At 31.5% G+C, this 20382-nt stretch overlaps 2 protein-coding genes across 2 annotated transcripts in view; one reads left to right on the top strand and one right to left on the bottom strand.

Moving 5' to 3' along the window:
- Positions 1 to 8156: 8156 nt before the first annotated feature.
- Positions 8157 to 17644, bottom strand: RpL11 (ribosomal protein L11). Its single transcript, XM_072538185.1, has 4 exons — positions 17529 to 17644; positions 17005 to 17148; positions 16766 to 16952; positions 8157 to 8439 (listed from the first exon to the last, which is right to left on the bottom strand). Exons 1-4 carry the CDS (start codon positions 17532 to 17534, stop codon positions 8201 to 8203), a joined length of 576 nt encoding a protein of 191 aa, XP_072394286.1. The 5' UTR covers positions 17535 to 17644; the 3' UTR covers positions 8157 to 8200.
- A 166-nt stretch (positions 17645 to 17810) lies between these two features.
- The window catches only part of LOC140445823 (phosphatidylinositol 3,4,5-trisphosphate 3-phosphatase and dual-specificity protein phosphatase PTEN-like), a 61397-nt gene continuing 58825 nt past the window's right edge, over positions 17811 to 20382 (top strand). Inside the window, exon 1 of the mRNA XM_072538183.1 lies at positions 17811 to 18524. Within this exon, the coding sequence (XP_072394284.1) occupies positions 18476 to 18524 (49 nt within the window). The 5' untranslated portion in view covers positions 17811 to 18475. The remainder of the gene's footprint in view (positions 18525 to 20382) is intronic.

Here is a 20382-nt window from a genome sequence, read left to right as displayed (position 1 = left end):
ATTTTTTAAAATACAAATAAATGGAAAAAACCATGCCTTGGCCGATATTGCCCGTATCAGTCGGTTAATGGTGACCACCACATTACAATCAGAATGTTTCTTTGGCAACATTGCACATTCTTTATGTGAACATTGACCACATATGACACATCTTAACCATACTTCATTATTTCTGCCGAATTCCCCACGTATAATGCAGATGTCATTAAAATCTTCGTCTCTATCGTCATCGCTCTCTTCATTTACTGCCTGGTTAAGAGATGGTTTTGAGCATTTGAATGTACGTTCATGTTTTTTTCTTGAAAATCTGTTATCAACTTTTGTTCTTTTATTTTTACTTTCTTCTTTTTTCCAGTTCTTCCAATGGTGTTTAATGAAAATTATGGAATGCTGTTTGGTTGACTTTCTTTGGGGCTTCAGCTTATTGGCATTGGAGTCAGGAAGAAGTAGGAATTAATTCTGTGAAAGACATACCTTTATCACCTTCTGTGCTGCCAATGGGATCGTTATTTATATTAGGAGTAGTCTTTTCCTGTGTCAAATATATTTTATTTTGTAAGGTTTCTGCCGGAGCAAAATGTTCATCTTTAAAATCAGGATTGTATGGAAATAATCCCGTCTGTTCAAATTCATTTCTAGCTTTCTCAGGTGTACGTACTTTACCGAAGGCAAGATTAACAGTTCGGCTATTTCATCCGGTATAATTTTTTCGCCTGAATGATTTGTCAAATATTTTGTACGCCAAGTGTAGGCTCGCAAGGTGCAGTGGGGGATATAGTTATCAGTAATCCATCTATTGTTAGAACATTCATACTTGCCCCATCTATGCTTCTTCCAATTTGATGGAATTCTTTTGCGGGCATAAATAAACATAAGCGGCAAGTATATTCCCAAACTACTAAATACACACATTACCGTGGTTGTCTTTCCTTTTTCCCAGCTTGTTAGAAATCCAACTCCTTTCTGACCTTTCTCCGCAGCAATCTTACATGGGCGCTGAACCGTGGTAATCCCCCTTTATCACAACATTCCAAAAAATCTCGCAGCTGAAAATTGATATTTTTTCAAAAGATTTTAAATTTTGGAAAAAAATGGTCACTTAATTACAATTAAATGACGTTATTCTATTTAAGCTTGTGGTGTCAGGTATTCTTAGTACAATTTTATGACGAAACATAAAACCAGCTAACCAGTCCTTTTCAGCCTCTTCCTTTACTGTGTTAAAGCGGATCTCTATATTATTTGCTTTTGCATAAAAGAAAGCACATTTTCTAACTTGTTTGAGTGTTAACTCATAAAAGGGTTAGGTAGCTTCTTCATTTGTTCGGCTTCTACAGAAAAAACTGATTTACGGCCTAATGCAGGTGAACACAAATTATTATTTTTGCTTCTATGTTATAAGGTAGACCTTGGAATACCGAATCTCTCAGAAGCTTGTATTTCTGATAATCCATTTTTGACAGGATGCATTGCTTGTAACTACTCCTCGGTCCATCAAGCTCTCTGAGTTTTTCTAATATATGTGCGTGGCGTCTGTAGAAGAACCGAAATTTTATTAAACCGCACAACAAGCAATGAATAAAAAAACATATGGGGTAATATCGGCCGGCCGGCATTGCTCTCTTCAAACTGACCGAAATTACCCCATTATGCAACCCACGTTACTTATAATAATAAACAAATATTTTTGGCGCTGAGTAAAGACAAACACATGTTATTTTAAACGGAATTATGCGTACTATAAGTGTCTATATAACTTAGTATGTTAAAAGCATTTTAAAGATGATAAAATTACCTTCAAAAACACTTTGCTGATATAATAGAATCTCCGAACAACGTTTTTAACTCACAACTGTAATACAACATTGGATAAAACAACTTCACTGCAATGAGGATAGGCAAATATAGGCAACCAACATTTCATTGACATCGTGCCAGGGGAAGACATACTCGAATTTAAAAGCGGCCGGTATTCCCCCACCCTAAGCAAAACGCGAGGAGCCGACTGTAGTAAAAACTACAAAAAAAAAGAGTTCAACAACAAAAATTAAAGGAGCCTACTATTAAGAAAAACGTAAAAATATTAAAAAAAAAGTAACAAGGAAATAAAATTGAACTTACTAGAACAATAAATCCAATAAAAAGAAACGCAGAAATACAAAGAGTACATAGATAAAAATAAAGAAGTTAAAAAAGTCAGATTAGATAAATAGCTGTAAATGGAACGAGTAGCAGAAACGTTCTTGCTAAACTTGCGTTATCGCTCCTGTATCTCTGTGCTGAAGGTTCGCTTGTAGGACCCTGATTGGTATGAAACATTCAGACCTATTTTGGAGAGATAAAAGTACGCAACCATGCTCGTTTCTCTGGCCGTTCCTCCTACTTTATTTATGGATTCAGAAGTGACTCATTTATGAGTTCTCTTTTTATTTCATATCCATTGTATTCCCACGAGTTGGGACGAAAGCTGCCAGGTACGACAGTGCACCTGTATGCTTTTTGTATGTGAGTATGCCATGTTCAATCAATAAATCTACAGTTAGCTGCAACTCCTACATTAATGTTGATTCGCGGGTGTTCATTTGGTTATATATTATTCACATATCTGTCATATATACTCATAGGGACGTACCGTGTCCAGGATAAGAACTCCCCCATCCATTCTTCTGCGTTGAATGGAGAAAAACTCGTAGATAAAAATACGTAGAAAATATGTAATATTAAACAGTTTTGTGGTAAGAATATCCTTGTTACCAAACACGTTCTTGATGTAGGTCTTTACAAATATTTGATCTATAGTTTGGATCATTAGCTTACTAGATTATGAACAAGTGGTCGATTAATCGTAAGTAGGATCGGACCATATGATGTTCTATTTCTTTATAGTGATTATGTGTGCATTGTGTCGCATATACAAATAATATTATACAACGATTGATAGTGAAAAATAGTCCCACATCATGCTCGAACTTCCACTATTTAATTGTGGGCATTACAGTTACATTTGTTTTGAGGAAGACTTCGTTGCTGCATATTGAAAATTAGTTGATTCATTAAAACACTTACCCAATCCTCTAATGTAAAATTTTGATTATTTTTGACACACTGTAATCTCGTGCACACAATTTTGGTTTCTTACCATAGATTTTTGGATTTTTACGCCCTTTCATATCATCCTGATTTTACACTTAATTTTCTCCTTCTTCCATATATTTTCTGCGTCACTATCATCATTCAATTAAATAATAAATTTATTTCCATTAATTTGGGAAGTGCCCAATATTATCGATCACTTTGGCGATTCTTTTCTGCCAGTCTTCTTTGATAATATTAGGTACTGCTTTTTTAATTACCTTCTTATCAAATTTAGGAAATGCATGTGCATGTCTTATACTTGGTTTTAATTGTCCCCAAACTAACTCTATAGGATTGAAAACACAAAAATAAGTAAAATTATCAATATACGAGCCCTAACAACTAAATGTTCGGACAAACGAAAATTTATTGAAAACGTTCATATTCACAACATTGCTTATTAAACCAAAGAACGAGATCAACAATACATTAAACTCTATCATTAATAACAAAATATTGAAATAGTTCGGTCTCTATAAACTTTTATTTCCAGCGTTGGCGGCAAAATAAACGAAATTGTTGCATAACGTTGTGACAACTAAATGTTCGGACAATTCAAGAAATTACTACTTTAATATGGGGTTACATTGCCTCGCACCTTTACAACCGTGGCAATTCTGTCTGACATTGTTCGTACTAAGGATTTACACAAGTCAGGATCGAAACTATCCCATATTTTACCTAATTTACTCTTCAAATCGGCGACGGTTCTTTGGGGATCATTACACAATTTCTGTTTAATCTTGTGCCACAATTTCTCAATAAAAGTAAGGTCTGGACTGTTCGAAGGTCATAAGAGCACTTTAATGCTATTGTCTCAAAATCATTTTTTAATTGTTTTAGCTGTATGGCATGCAGTACCGTCAAGCTGGAATATAAAATTCAAGTCCGGATAGAGATCGTGAGCATTTGGTACAAGACTATTTTTCAAAATTTCTTGATACTTTAATTGTGCCTTCCACCACCTCATATCTTCCTATACCAGCTGATGATAAGCACCTCCAAATCATAATTCCTTTGGGAAACTTTACAGTTCTTTTGAGGCAATCTTTATGGAATGCTTCATTTTTACTTCTGATAACCCGTATTCGAAAGTGTCCCACGCAAACATCAAATTTCGATTTGTCACTGAATATGACTCTGGACCAGTCATCAACGGTCCATGAAATCCTTGATCTTGCCCAATTGAAGCGGTTGCCCGTTGATGACTGGTTCAGAGTGATATTCAATGACGAATCGAAATTTCATGTTTGCGTGGTAGACTTTCGAAAACAGTATTGTTCTGAAGGTATTTTTCTTGTGGCATTTTAAATTAATTTATATTTAAATGGGAATAAGCCACAATTAAAGGTTAAAATACGTTTATTGACGTTTCAATTTCCACTTCGGAAATCGTTCTCAAAATACAAACATTAGTAAATTGTAAATAAACAATTTACTAATGTTTGTATTTTGAGAACGATTTCCGAAGTGGAAATTGAAACGTCAATAAACGTATTTTAACCTTTAATTGTGGCTTATTCCCATTTAAATATAAATTAATTCGAAAACAGGTTATTAGAAGTAAAAATGAAGCATTCCATAAAGATTGCCTTAAAAGAACTGTGAAGTTTCCCAAAGAAATTATGATTTGGGGGTGCTTATCATCAGCTGGTCTAGGAAGATAGGAGGTGGTGGAAGGCACAATTAACGCAGCAATTAAAGTATCAAGAAATTTTGAAAAATAGTCTTGTACCAAGTGCTCACGATCTTTACCCGGACTTGAATTTTATATTCCAGCTTGACGGTGCTGCATGCCATACAGCTAAAACAAGTTGTCACGATGTTATGCAACATTTTCGTTTATTTTGCCACCAACGCTGCAATTAAAAGTTTATAGAGACCGAACCATTTCAATATTTTGTTATTAATGATAAAGTTTAATTTATTATTGATCTCGATCTTTGGTTCAATAAGATCGTGAAGCTGAACGTTTTCAATAAATTTTCGTTTGTCCGGACGTTTAGTTGTTAGGGCTCGTAGTGTGCCCATGCTTTTATGCAATACTCTCTAGGGCGCATAATTTATTAAACTGCTTCGTGTGTAGAAGTTGTTTTTTTTTGTATAAAAATCTTCGAAATACAAATCATTTTCCATTAAAAAGCTTTGGAGTTAAGCTTTCTTTGAAGACGTATTTGGTATCTTAGTGAGCTGTTGGGAATCATAGTAAGCGCTGTCGAGCACTACTACACTATTTGGCGCCTAGTTTGGGATCAGTGAGTTTTGAAACTAATCTTCAAAAATATTAGCTTGTGGTAGTCAACGTTACAATGCCCTCTTTTCTTCCCACCTAATTTTAAAGCATTTGGAACCCATCCTTCACTTCCTCCGCAATGTACAATAACTAGCAGCGATCCTTTATTTGCAAGCATTTTTTATATCCACATCTTGTTAGTAAACATAACATAATATACAACTATGGTAATATTTACTACGTTAAGACATAAAATCGTTTGAACACATCGGAGTTGATCTTCTTAGCGATTTTTTTATATTTTTTATTAATTTTTTCAAAACATTTAAGTTGCAAATCTAACTAATTACAGGCATACTTTACTATCAGATAAAAATTTTCTTTTCGGTGACAGTAAAAAGAGAATATTAACAGGGAGTGGGATGTTCTTGTCTATCATTCTTTTAATTAGGTTGTTTATACTTTTAAGCGGACATTCTTGACAAATATTCGAATCTAATATAAACTCCTGGACAACATTAACGCACCACTCATATTTTTCTCATTAATCTTTATTTATTGATAATTTACTGTACGACAAATTGCCTATGGACCTTGTTTGACAGTGAGAGTTTTTATGTAAGCTAATAATAGTCTTATTTTAATAATAATTTGTATTAAACTTCGTTTTAGACTAAAAGTGAGTTAAACTTTTCATAAAAAGTGCCGATTAAAGCAAAGTGCTTGTGAGAAATAAGCTTTTTATTGTGATATTTTTCATCACATGCATGTTTGGAAGTTCATTTGCATAAAAATCAAATAAAAAAATGAACCGCCAAAGAAATTTGTCAATGGAGGAGGCAGTGCGAGCATCGACTCTTCTAGATGAAGGATATTCAATGCGATATGTTGCAGGTTTGTTAGGAAGACATCTTTCCAGCATCAGTCGCAAGGTGAGGCAATATAATGAAACAGGGTCGTACCATCGACGACCAGGGCAATTTGCTAAAAAGTGAACTAGCAGATGTTCGAAATGTCGCGATATCGTCTAGAACAGTTAGAAGACGTTTACATGAAGCAGAATTGAGCAACAGGAAACCGGCCAAAAAACCTTTGCTTACCAGAGAACACAGGTTTCAGAGATTGAATTTTGCAAGATTGCATCAAAATTGGACCATCGATGATTGGAAACGAGTTCTTTTCTCCGACGAGACTAGAGTAAGCCTAAAAGCTCTAGATGGTCGTGAGCGTGTCTGGCGAGGAGAACGGTTTGCCAGCTGCAATATCTCTCCTAAAATACCTTTTAGTGGTGGCTCTAAAATTTTTAGGGGGGAATTTGTTTTGAAGCTCCTACGGAGTTGGTCCCCATACGTATGAGGTCTATGAATGTCCATTATTACTCGAACTATTATTGTCGAACATGTAATGCCTTTTGCTCCGTTTCTTGGACCTAATTTTTTATTCATGCAGACAACGCTCGTCATCATGTCATTGTTGTAAATTACAGTCAAATAAACTATCTATCTATTGTGGCTCGACGGGTTATTGGCTACCTAAATGATGTTGATATTCCATTATTAGAGTGGCCACCTAACGGTCCGGACATGAATCCTACAGAGCATCTATGGAACTATCTCAAAAAAGATTCGAAGTCGTAGACCCCCTATTGCCGATCACAACCAACTCATTGAGGCCGTTATTGAAGAATATTTCGCAAGCTTTTGTTGAACATTTGATATCAAGCATGCCTCGACGCATAAATGTAGTCATAAGATGTAGAGGAGGGCCTGCACGGTATTAGTGTTGACCCTGATTAATTAAAGTGGTGTGTTAATTTTGTCCAGGAGGATTTATTTTAAAGAAATGTGCAGGATAACATGCATGATCAAATAATTCTACTGATGGTGGTTTTGTATTTACTACGTAGGTTGAAATCCTTATACAAAGGTTTTTTTTGGAATAATCGGTTATATCTAACAGTACTGTATTGGAAAAATGCTACAGTACTTTTCCCAGTTGTTCAATTCTTGAACAAGCGAAAGTTTATCATTCTTTCTAACTGGATCATATCAAGTTTCATCTAAATAGTAAATTCGCCCACTTCTTGTCTATATTTAGATTTGTCATAGGTATATATTAATGCTGTTAACTATTCTTTAGCTTTCCACAACTTCTTGACATTTATTTATTGTTTTAAATTTAAAGCCCATTTTATTTGTCCAATTTTGAAGAGTTTTATCACAGCAGATCTGTTGTTTCCAATTACTTTATTATTTATATTTTAGATTTTTTAATTACATTCACACCGGCACTTTCTGCAAAATCAGTGTTATGGTACGCAACATTTTCAAAAACAAACCGATTCCCTACGCTCCGCACAAGCATCCTGTCGGTTGTAAAAAAGATATGATGGAATCAGTTCGCCCAATTTAAAGCGTTCTACAATATATGTTATCGTGACTATGCAAACGATTTTTGGATGACTACGTTCTTTCAAACCGTTTTGATTCTTCGTAACTTCACTGTACTGTGTTATTCGTCTTCTCGTCGCGTCTGTGGTGCGTAATTTAATTTTTAAATAATTTTTCATAGAGTACCCTTCATTACCAAAAGCAGCAATAGCTTTTCTACACTAATTTCTTTTTTGCTCGCTCAATTTTTAAGCGAGCAAAACGTGTTTCACGTCACGCTTTCTGTGCAAATTGAAGTTTAACGAGCGTAAGATAAAAACACAACTGTTGTTTTAAGCATATTTGTTAACTCATCAGTGTTAGGAACGAGTAGGTAATTTTGGAATAAATAAAACAAATATGTGAAAAATTTTATATTTTGATGTTAATTTTACTTAACATCTTATTTTTTACTAGCTAAAATTATACCGTCGTATTTCTGTTGGAACCACTTCATGGCATCTTCTTTTGTCAATCTGTGGGAGAATCCAACTTTGCCGGTCTTTGCTCTCCTGTGAGCTACGTTGAATCCTGGTCTTCCTAATACTACATAAAAGTCAAGACCATAAATACCTATACTTGGGTCATATTTGATACCAAGATCGATGTGTTCCTGAATACCAAATCCAAAGTTACCGGATGCTAGAAATAAAAAGGAAGTATTTTATATAATATATACTACACCATGATAGGAAATTTTATTACGTTATTTTTCTATCATTTCATTATTTATCTTATTAACAGAAAGCTCCTGATTTTTATTTGATGCAATTCTATTATTGGTTTAATATAATCAAGTCATATAAATGGTTGTTTTGATATTAATCTAGTTATATAATCTGTAATTTAAATGCATGAATTCTACCAAAAGTTTAAGCCAAACAACAATTAGTTCGGTTTAAAAGGTCGTCAAAGTCTAGTTGTTAAAAAATTAAAAACATCTAATATAGTTTATATAAGTATCTTCTCAAATTTAGAATGATGTGTTTTTGATAATGATCGTCCAGATCATCATCAAAAACACGGCCCGAGGAACCATCACTATCCTAGAAACCATTAACAAAGTCCAAAACGCGTCCAAAATACCTAGAATTCATTTGAATGACATACAAAAAAAAACAAGAGCAATTGCTAAACTTAAAGAAGGTTGGTCACTAAGGCAAGTTGCTGCAAATTTAAATGTGAGCCATATATGCATCTGAAAAATCAAATCATCAGCTGCAAGAAAACCTTTTTTGACTGGGGAGAAGAAAATTGTCAAAAAAATACATGTTTGATGTATAAAAAAACCTATCTACCTTTCTGAACACTCTTTATATTTTATACAAAATATTCTGTATATGTAACAAAAATATTTTTCTAGCAAAGAAAGTTTATTTAAAGTAAAATATAAAATTTAGGTCATTCCGTTTAATATGTTGCTATTTTTAAATTAATCTACTATCAAATGTTTCAATTAACATTATTATCATTATTACAGCAGTGGGTTTATCTACCAGATATTGCTCTTTAAATAAGATTAATGAACTTCCATTTATTTAAATATGCAATTTGTGCAAATAAATATTATAGAAATAGAACTTTTGCTTTATACACATAAATTAGATAAAATTAATTTATTTTCAAATTATAAATTTTAAGATATAAATATATTAATTAAAAACAAAAGAATTTATGCGTACAAATATAATGCATTTGATGACTCCAACAAGTGTACAAATTAAAAACTGTAATTTCTCTGTTAAAAAAGTACTGTTGATAATGCATCACCCTGCCCAACTCGATTTTCGATACCAAATGCCTCAGATCTGAAATCAATTTATTTGCACCACTGCTTTGGAACTGTCCAAGGTCATTTGTATAAGTTTGAAATTGATATATAGGTTATATATTGGTATGGTATATTGAAAACATTTTTCATGTGTACTTTTTTAATATATATATATATATATATATATATATATATATATATATATATATATATATATATATATATATATATTTGGTCGATAGTTGATCTTTTTGGTCTGAAACCACATTATCCTCCTATTATTTCCTCTGAATATGACTTAAGTTGACTATACTTATAGAATTCCTGATATAGACGACATTTAAAAGTGTTATACCTCAATAAGTCCCGGAAGAGTCTTGGTCTCCCTTCTTGTACATAGGAAATATGAGTCCTAATTTCCAGACCTCTAGGATAACTTCTAGTGTGAATATGCGACAAATTAGTTTATGCACCTATACATTTTCATAAAATTTTCAGCCTCTTTCTCACGTTTTCGTCTTTGCAAATTGTTGATCTTGGCATTTGTAGCTTTGTTTACTTGCAAAATTTCCTAGTTTCTCTTCTTTTATCATAGTCTGTTATTTGTTGTATTTTCTTTTAACATTTCTCTATTTTTTCTTCTACATAATATTGTTGCACCCCTTCTTTTTCTTTTATGAAGAATTAAAATGAACCATGGACTGGATGAATTAATGCAGAGTGCAGATATATCTTATATTACAGATATATATTGAAAGATATATCTTTCCTATACTGATGTACGGAGTTGACTCGTGGACTCTCACAGATGCTATCTGTAAGAAAATTGAGGCTTTCAAAATGTGGCTTTATCATAGAATCCTGAAGATATCCTATACCGACCACGTTACTAACCAGGAACTTTTAATAAGAATGCAAAAAGAAAAAGAGTTGTTAACCACAATAAAAACAGCCAAAATTGAATACCTCAGTCACATCATGAGGAACAGAGAAAGATATGGGTTGCTGCAATTAATTCTTTAAGGAAAAGTAGAAGAAAAACAAGCAGCAGAAAGGCGAAGAATTTTCTATCTGAAATATCTATATACCTGGTTTAACACAATCACAAATCTTTTCAGAGCCGCAGTTTGCAAAATACAGATTGTCATGATGGTAGCCAACATCCGAAACGGATAGGCACTACAAGAAGAAGCAGATATTGGTAGATTTATAAAGTCACAAAGTCTAAAATGGCTTGGTCATTTAGAAAGAATCCCACAAAATCGAAGTAATCCAGAAATGGAATCCCCAAGCAAATAGAATAAGAGAAAGGCAGTGGAAAAAAAAGTAACATACAGTGCAGATTGGAAGAACATTGTTAATCAGACCAAAACCCACAAAGAGTTGTAGCAACAGAAGAACAAATTTCTCCATTAAATATATAATTAATACAGTTTAAACATGCAAATTTGTCAGGATGTGTAAACTAATATTCAAATATCTATAGAGCCAAAACATTTTGATACTATAATCTCATTCTTTACCTTCTAAAATTGTGTTATGAACCACCCAGCACATATTTTGGATTTATAGATTATTTCAAAATTTGAGATAAATTTTAGTGGGAAAAGTCCAATGGTATGCAAAGAATATAGTAATAATATCCTTCAGCTATTAACCCATTAACGCTGACCATACTCATTTGAGCATGCCTATAAAAATAAACATTTTGTTGAATTTAAATTTTTTTTTCTGCTATCTGTCACGTTTTCTATTATCAATATAGATTAGTGTAGTCAGTAACTGGCTTCAGTTCGCTTTAAATACAACCAGTTGTAATCATATAGTGCTTGGTTATACATGAGTTTATGAAGAGGTGTACTTACAGATTAAAAAACATTTTATCCATCAAAAAAAAAATGTATTTTAAAAGTTTTATATCGGAAATTAGAAGTCCACGGACTATTCTATGTGTAAGTATTCACCATAACAAATTTATTTTATATTTGGTAGTACAGTAGAGCGTCAATTATCTTAATTGAACTTCCAAAAAAAGACAAGCATAAGTAACTTTATGTTCCAGCATGATCCTTTTGACAGATCCAGAAGTCATAAATCGATAAAACTTCTCAAACATGGATTAAGATGAAGCTGTATGTAAGTGGTTTACCCAAAAAAGATTCCATTCTGTGTGAAAAAGCAGTTCAATTTTAACGAAAAACCTAGAGAGCTGTCAAATTTTCAAGTAACACAGACTGGTTAAAACAATTTAAGTTTAGACATTGCATTCATGAGCTTCAAATAAAAGGATAAAAACTGTGCTCATTCATCAGCAGCAGATTCATTCTAAATTAAATTAACGGAGTTACTGAAGGAAGAAAATTATGCCTTCCAATTAATATGTCTGTGATGTCTGTCATTTACACTTAGGAAAATAGTGCTATGATGGTTGGTATAATTTTCATGGAATGGTTTATAGAAACTTTTATATCCTTTGTTAAAGCCCATCAATTAAAAAATGGCAATCTTAATAAGGTTCCAACTCAACAATGTTGGAATGAAAAAGACCTGTCCTTAAAAGTCTAGCCTAGTGTTTTCATCAATATTGTACCGAGAGATGTTTTGTAGCAAAGAATGCCATTCAATTTTCCAAAAAAAAAACTGATTTTCTAAACACCCATGTCCCCCAATTAAATCGGATAAATGACACTCTACTGTATTTAAGTCACTATATTTTACCATTATCTAAGAAGGATGTTAGTCACACATATGTCTAATTCGTATATTTGCTCTATTCAGATCATTATGGATCCTACAGTATTTTATGGCTCCAAAACCTTCCAAAAATTGGAACAAGCCTTGGAAGAAGTTAATAATGAGGAATATGAACAACTGCAGAATCTTGATTTATGTGTTCTGCCACCAAATTTGGATGAACTGGCAGAAGAACTGACTTTTGATGAAGTTTCGAGTGGACTATCCAAGGAATATGATACTTTTTAAAAACCCAAGTGGGTAAAAGCCAGTTTTTAATCTACTACCACAACAGTAAATGTATCATTTTAAGAGGAAAAGAAAAATGTTAAAAAAGCTCTGAGGAATTTATCATCAATTGAAATTTTTGAAAAATTACTTACTGAAGAGATTATTACGTACATTTGCGACCAGTTAATTTTATACACACAGCAAAAAAATAATCACTCTTACAATATCTTCAAACGAAATACATTTTTTTTGCAATATTAGGGATATCTAACTGGGTATAACAGATTACCACAAGAAAGGTCATTAGATGAGGACCTAGGAGTTTTCTGTGTTTACAACGCTATGAACAGAGACAGGTACTTAGAAATAAAAAAGTTTGTTCATCTAGCAGATAATGCCAAAATAGGTGATTCTAAAGATCATTATGTATAAAATTAGACGCTTCACAGGTAAAATTATAGAAAAATTCTGCCAGTGGGGATGTTTCCATACAGATATATCCATAGACAAACCCGTGAAATATTTTGGGCATAAACCAGCAAAACAATTTATTAGAGGGAAGCCAAACCAAAGAAGCCATGTCATACCAAAAAGTGGTGGTGGGTTTTATTTACATACTTTCTTGACATGATCATGACTAATGCCTGGAAACTTTCATAAAATTTTTGCTGAAAATATGATGGATCAGTTAGACTCCATCGACATATAGTATGTAGTTATTTGAGAGATGGTGTCACTTCAAGAACACAAAGAAAAAGAAAAGCTGGTTCCGGCATTGAAGTCACCCAAGGCTTTCATTTTCTGGGAAAACTGGAAACAGTTGAAAGTGTTCTGTGTGTCATATGAAGGTAAGGTGGACATGCCAAGTGTGAAAAAACAATGTGCATTGAAAAAGGATGTTTTGAAAATACCATACAAATACCTAACGTCCCCATTTGGGGATGCCCTTATATTTCAAAATGTTTTTGAAAAAAATATATTTTTTTGAATATATGTAATAAATGTAACCCAAACATCACAATATAGTATAATTTACCTTTTTTTTTTCAAGCTAGTTTTTATTTTTAGGCAATGGGTTAATATGAAATACAAATATGCATGCATACATTAGCCTGAGAGCCCAGAATAACAAAAAAATATGGGTGTGAATAATTTTTACAGCAATATCCATTAGTTACACAGTAGTCTATTGGGAGGATATTTTTTTTTCACATTTGGTCCCAGTGAAGATAGCCTCAAATTAGCTGTCAATTGTTTCACAGAAGGAAATATTGCATTGGCAGTGTTGCCATGTCCTTATAATGTATATGTTATATGCTTCAAATACAGCTTTCAAATATATACAAAAGAGATAAAGCTTTTAAAATGTACATTTTTATTATATTATTTTATGGATTCTGCAATTTTATACCTTATATAAAGCATTCATGAATTAATATTTGTTTTGTTTGACATTAATTGGGATTAACTATTGGAAATTTTTTTGGCAATTGCCTTTTGATAGGTTAGCGGATAGATTTGACAATAGAGTCAGAGCCCGTAAACCATCAGTTGCCAGATGTCTTTTTAACTTTATTATTTATACTGACATTTACTGACTATTTACTTTTAAACAGCTATTTAAAACTATTTACTTTTTCTTTTTTTGGTAATTGTTAAGTATTAGTTTTTAAATATCTTATTGCTTTTGATGGCATATGTTTCATCTGTAATGTAAATTTCAACACTGCCAAACACCAATATTTCATTCTGTCAAACCAATGCTAATGATATATTCTTCAATTTTGTTTTACATACAAAAAATATGAAAAACAGTAACAATTCAAAATACATTTGGTAGATTCATATCTGAAAATGTTTAATGTATCTGTCAATCAGTGTACAACTTAAGACAATGGTTTTTTCCTAATAAAAATATAAAAATCTGCATTTTTTTAAAGTTTGAATTGCTAATTTCAATTGTCTTATGAATGAATTAAGTATTCTCCTATCTATACAGTAACACCTCCCAGAAGACTTAAAAATAATTTAAATACATTAACACAAAACAATGCTATCAGATGACATTGTAGACATTAGGTATGATATTTAGAAGAATGTTGCCAAAATTAATCAGAAAATCAACCAGACTTCCCTTCTACTGGTCTTATACAATCCTAGCATGCATTACAGTTTTGTTTGTGTTATTATTTTTTTTTCAGGATCTGTTGTTTATTGTAACACTCTTGACATGGTCTATCTTGAGTTTTTAAGAAATCAGCTCCAGTGTAAACAAATATATTAAATGATTTCTTACAATGGCCATGAAGAAGGTGGAAATGGCTGACTTTTATCTCAATGTTCACATAAGAAAAACTTTACTACAGTAGTATAGAAGTAATGATAGAATATGATCTAATATATAAATCAATGTTTTAAATACTTTTATATCATGTCACCTACTCTGGTGAATAATTTACTTTAGATTAGAAACATTTTTAGACGATTTTCACATTTGGTCCCATTGAAGATAGCTATAATTGAGCTGTCAATTAAAGTTCATTGAACTAAATGTTGGCGCTTGACTGTGTTGCCATGTTTTTTTAATAAATCGGGAAATAGCATGTGATTTATGATTAATAAAAATCCAATAGAACGTTAACAAACTAACAGTAAAAAAGAAATTCTTTCAAAAGATAATAAGAATAGTATTCAGGTACTTTCCACAGACATCTGGTGACAATCTGTAACAATCTGGCAACTAGTGGTTTGAGGATTGCCAAATCTATTAGCTTATTATTAAAGGCAAATGCCAAAAAAATGTTGTAATAATTAACTGCAATTAATATGAGAAGAAACGAGTATTTATTCGTTTGTGTTGTATATAAAAAAATTGCATAATTCATATAATAATATAATAAAAATGTATTTTTGAAAGCTTCTCTATTTGTAATTGAAGCCTACAACATATACATTATAAAGACATGACAACACAGTCAAAAATTTGTTTTGTGAATTTAATTCACAGCTCCTTTGTAGCTATCTTCAATGGGACCAAATGTGAAAATCATCCACATTTTTTATTAATTCTTTTCAAAGCTAAAAACACAAATATATATGGTAATTTGACTAAGTTTTGTTTTTGATATATGTATCTTTTAGACAGTTTAAAATAAATTCATTTCGATGGATATTCTTGTCAACTGTTTTGTAAAAAGACCATAAAATTTGTAAAAACTGCTTGTTGATTTTTCCCCTACAATTCAAAATAAAAATTTATTTTTATCTGATTTATCTACTTCTTCTTTTTGGCTTTTATTCTTCTGAATAATCAGCCAGCTACACAATTTTGTGGTTACAAAACATTATACCTCATGTTATGGAAGATGACCTAAATGTAGAACTAACATTATAGGTATAACCTAAACCACAATTCATTTTCTTTCTATTAATGGTTGTGGAATGTGGAACACCAAAAGCATTAATTAGGACGATTTTCACATTTGGTCCCATTGAAGATAGCTATAATTGAGCTGTCAATTAAAGTTCATAGAACGAAATGTTGGTTCTTGATTGTGTTGCCATGTTTTTTTAATAAATCGGGAAATAGCATGTGATTTATAATTAATAAAAATCCAATAGAACGTTAACAAACTAACAGTAAAAAAGAAATTCTTTCAAAAAATAATAAGAATAGTATTCAGGTACTTTCCACAGATATCTGGTGTCCATCTGTAACAATCTGGCAACTAGCGGTTTGAGGATTGCCAAATCTATTAGCTTATTACCAAAGGCAAATGCCAAAAAAATGTTGTAATAATAACTGCAATTTATATGAGAAGAAACGAGTATTTATTCGTTCGTGTTGTATATAAAAAAATAAAAAAATTGCATAATTCATATAATAATATAATAAAAATGTATTTTTGAAAGCTTCTTTATTTGTAATTGAAGCCTACAACATATACATTATAAAGACATGACAACACAGTCAAACGTCAAAAATTTGTTTTGTGAATTTAATTCACAGCTCCTTTGTAGCTATCTTCAATGGGACCAAATGTGAAAATCGTCCCATTAATTATATACACATTCTCAAAGGTGTATGTTTGAAATGGTACAAATAAAGAGCTTTAAGTTAATCTTAATGAATGCTATGTTTTTCATTGAGATTTTAGTTTAATGCAAAATCAATATCTTGATCTGATTTAACTGTGAAAGATTAGAAGACGAGGATATAAGAAAAACACTTACCAGAGAAGTTATCACGTCTCAATTCATATTCTCTAACTTTTAAGCCCCTTTCTAAAATTTCTTCAGCTTTGGCACCTCTGACTGTGCAGTGTACAGCAATTTTTTCGTTACGACGGATACCAAAAGACCTGACAGTATATCTAGCTTTTGAGAATACAGGTTGTTGTCCTGTAAGTTGTTCCAATACCTAAAATTTGGATCTATGAAAAAATAAATAGTTTTGCATTGAAATGACTTACCTTAGCAGCTCGGGTAAGCCTGTCACCAGATTCTCCTACACAAATGTTAAGGCATAGTTTGCGGATATGTAACTCTCGCATACTATTTTTTGTTTTATCTTTAACTTCTCTTTTATCTTTTCCATCTTTTGGCTTAGCTACGGGCTGAAACATTAAACACGTATTATTATAATTTGTAAGACACCTCATGAGGATAACCTCTACATACTTATAAACAATCACTACAATTGAATAGTTTGTTTACTAAAGTATATAGAGAATTTACAAATATTTAAAGAAATTTAGTTTTAATTTCATTGATATACACACAATATTTTATTACAAAATACATTACTTATTCCTTCAAAACAAGAAGTTATAGGTTAGAGACGAAATTCTTAAAATTATAAATTATACTTCCAAAATATTAATATAAACATAATTTACACAATAACTGAATTAAAAACTAATTCTATTTTTACAAAAATATCACCTTATTATTTAGATGATTTTAAAACTAAATTGCTTTTAAAATTTTTACTCACCGCCATTGTTAATCAGACTTGTTAAAGGTGGAGCCACTGGCGAAAAAGTACCAGATAAGTTCAGAATTCAAAATTTACCTCAGCAATCTGTCAACAGTTTGACAGCCAATGACATAAAACTATATTTTTAAATTAAAATTTATTTTTTATTTTTTAATGATTATAATTGTGTCTATAGCTTCAGTTACATGTTTAGATTTAATAAAATATTAAAATATCATTTTTAGAATATTTATTTTCAAGTAAATAAATGTTATGATATAAAATATTATAGTTTAATGTAATAAAATAAACTGCGTATACAAAATGCAGTCGGAGATATCTTTAATATTTAAATTTTAATAAGAATTTTAAATGAAATTATAGAGATATACAAATTTTCAAATATTTAGTTTCAAGGTCAATACAATGCCAAAATCGGAACGCATCTTCGACCACATGTAATCTAATTCGAATTGACATCACGTATTCTCTATTTATTCCATGAAGTTAGTAAAGGATACCGATATCATCGCCATCACCAAATCGAATCACTTATCAGATGAAAATAGAAACACCTTCTTCACAAAAGATTTACACAAAGTGGAAGGGGTATTGAGACCAAATCAGAAGTGACAGTTCTTTTAATTTCCTCTAAGTTTCACTAAAAAATGAGTTTTTTCCCCGAAAATAAGCGTATTAAAAATTTTCTAATAATGACAGTACAAATATAGTGCAAGAAAATTATAAAAGTGTGTTGCCGAGGTACTTACTGACCAGTATAACTATCAACCTCATGTAAACATTGTGATTGTGAAGGAACATTTTCGATCAGTCTATTTTCTTTATTATGGAAAAACATAATGAAAATATTGAATTTTCTTTCTTGGCTTTAAAATGTTGGGAAATCTACAAAGAACTGTAAAAACTTGGTACAATCAATCAAGAGAAGCCGATGTTAATATTTTATGGGTCAGTGTTTTAGTGCTAGCAGAGCCCAGGATGCACCTCAATCTAGTAAGTTTTTAAATTCATTTGGTGTACTTCTCAAGATACAATGCAGCCTTCTAACGAAGACTTGTATACTCTAGTTTTACATTTATTTACTAGCTATCGGAATACTGCATACTATATAGCCGTCAGATCAAATTTTATAGCCTTATTTGAGCCTATGATTTTATATACATATTAATAAGTCGTCAATAGTGTCGATTTTAAGTGGTTCATTTTCTTTTTTCATTTCATTCATATTCTTAGAGGTATTTTTCCTACTAGGTGGAAAAGAACATAGTCCTCTTCTTGGTGCTCAGTATATCTAAATATCAAAAATCAATGTCTATAGGATTTTGTGCCTAAGTGTAGTTAAGTATATGAAAAAACTGGAGATAAAACATGATATATGCTTACCTCTAGCAACATTAATTTTTAAGTTAGTGTGAAACCAAATTGATGTTGCACTTTTGGTTATTTTATGTGCTTTAATAATTGTGCATAAATTTTACCATTGTTGGTTTTGGCCCTGGGTTCATTGAGTATTTTGTATATCAAATCTATTACATTGCTGCTAACAAATTGATTATAGCTTGCAAAAAACTGCACTTTCTTTCCACTAGATGTGTTCCAAGATTTCTGAAAGAAAGTAAAACTGATGTTTTTATGGGATTAAGCCATAAGAAAGTAGTTTCAGAACCTAGATTCGTAAATAAGTAGTTATACTGCTGCTGAAGTTTTAATGAAAACTCTGTAAACTTGATCTGTTGTTGACATTATTATCAACCTTAATGCTTTGTTTCACTTCAACTTCTCTTATAAGTTTTGTACTTACCTACATATACTTAAACTGTCCCTAATTTTCTATTTTTCTAGTTTTTAATTTTCTATTCACAGTTTCTTATAATCAATTATCTTGTGATGATGTTTTTTCTGCATGTAAGACTGATGTTTCTTACAATATTTTTTTTAAATATCCTTTTTTGTATCTTTATTGCAAGCTTCTACTGACTTAAAAATATTTGGTTTGCTATCATGTCCTGTTCCCTGCATATTATATTTTGATTTCACCATATATGTTTCAATTGCTTCCTAGATAAGTGTTTCCTTAAATTATTTCTCTCTAACTCCAGGATTTCTGTTCCTATTTGATTTCTTCAATCACTGGAACTTTTCTATTTTCTAGGCATGTATACAAAAAGTGTCTAGTGTATGTTGAAAAACATAAATTACTATTAATGTTAAATAATTTTTGTAAAATTTTTTTTTGATGTGTACTGTTTGGACTTCCATTGTCACATCAGTAAATAAAGTAAAAGTCATACAAGAAGGCCAGTTAGTAATTAGGCGATGATCAGGAAGCTCAAACAATTTTTAAAATTTAATTCCAATCACTTGAAAAGTAAATTATTTAATTTTATATATTTTATGTTCAGTAAGAATGTTTGATTTTGTTCTGTTAAAAGCAAATGAAATGAATATAATATTTATATATAATTTATTACACACAATAAAATTTCTTTTATTAATGATATTTTGAATATAGTAATCATTCAGTTTACTGTAATATGCTATAACTCTATATAATATAATATAATCGTTCTCCTGTGTCACTTCAGCCTATATCAGGCCCTGCCCTCTCATAGAATCCACCTCCAAGCATCCCTTTCCTTGGCTAATTCCCTTCAGTTATCCACCCCATTATCTCTTTAGCATAGGTTCTTATTTCATCTATCTACTGCTGCCTTGGCTTTTCTACTGGCTGATGTCCCACCATAGTTCCACTAAGTGTTCTAAGCTCCTACTAGGTGTTCTATTATTATCATTATTATCCATTCTTATAAGGTGGCCTGCCCAGTACAATCTTTGTATTTTTACATAATTT

This window comes from Diabrotica undecimpunctata, chromosome 7 (genome assembly GCF_040954645.1).
Source record: "Diabrotica undecimpunctata isolate CICGRU chromosome 7, icDiaUnde3, whole genome shotgun sequence".
NCBI lineage: Eukaryota > Metazoa > Arthropoda > Insecta > Coleoptera > Chrysomelidae > Diabrotica > Diabrotica undecimpunctata.
Note: the sequence above shows the minus strand (reverse complement) of the source record. Positions and strands in the feature narration are given on the sequence as shown.

What these genes read in the sequence shown, in the direction of transcription:
- RpL11 (XM_072538185.1), bottom strand. An exon ending in GGCTTACCCGAGCTGCTAAG is followed by an intron (nt 16,953 to 17,004) that starts GTAAGTCATTTC and finishes TCCAAATTTTAG; the next exon opens with GTATTGGAACAACTTACAGG. An exon ending in GAGACGTGATAACTTCTCTG is followed by an intron (nt 8,440 to 16,765) that starts GTAAGTGTTTTT and finishes TTTTATTTCTAG; the next exon opens with CATCCGGTAACTTTGGATTT.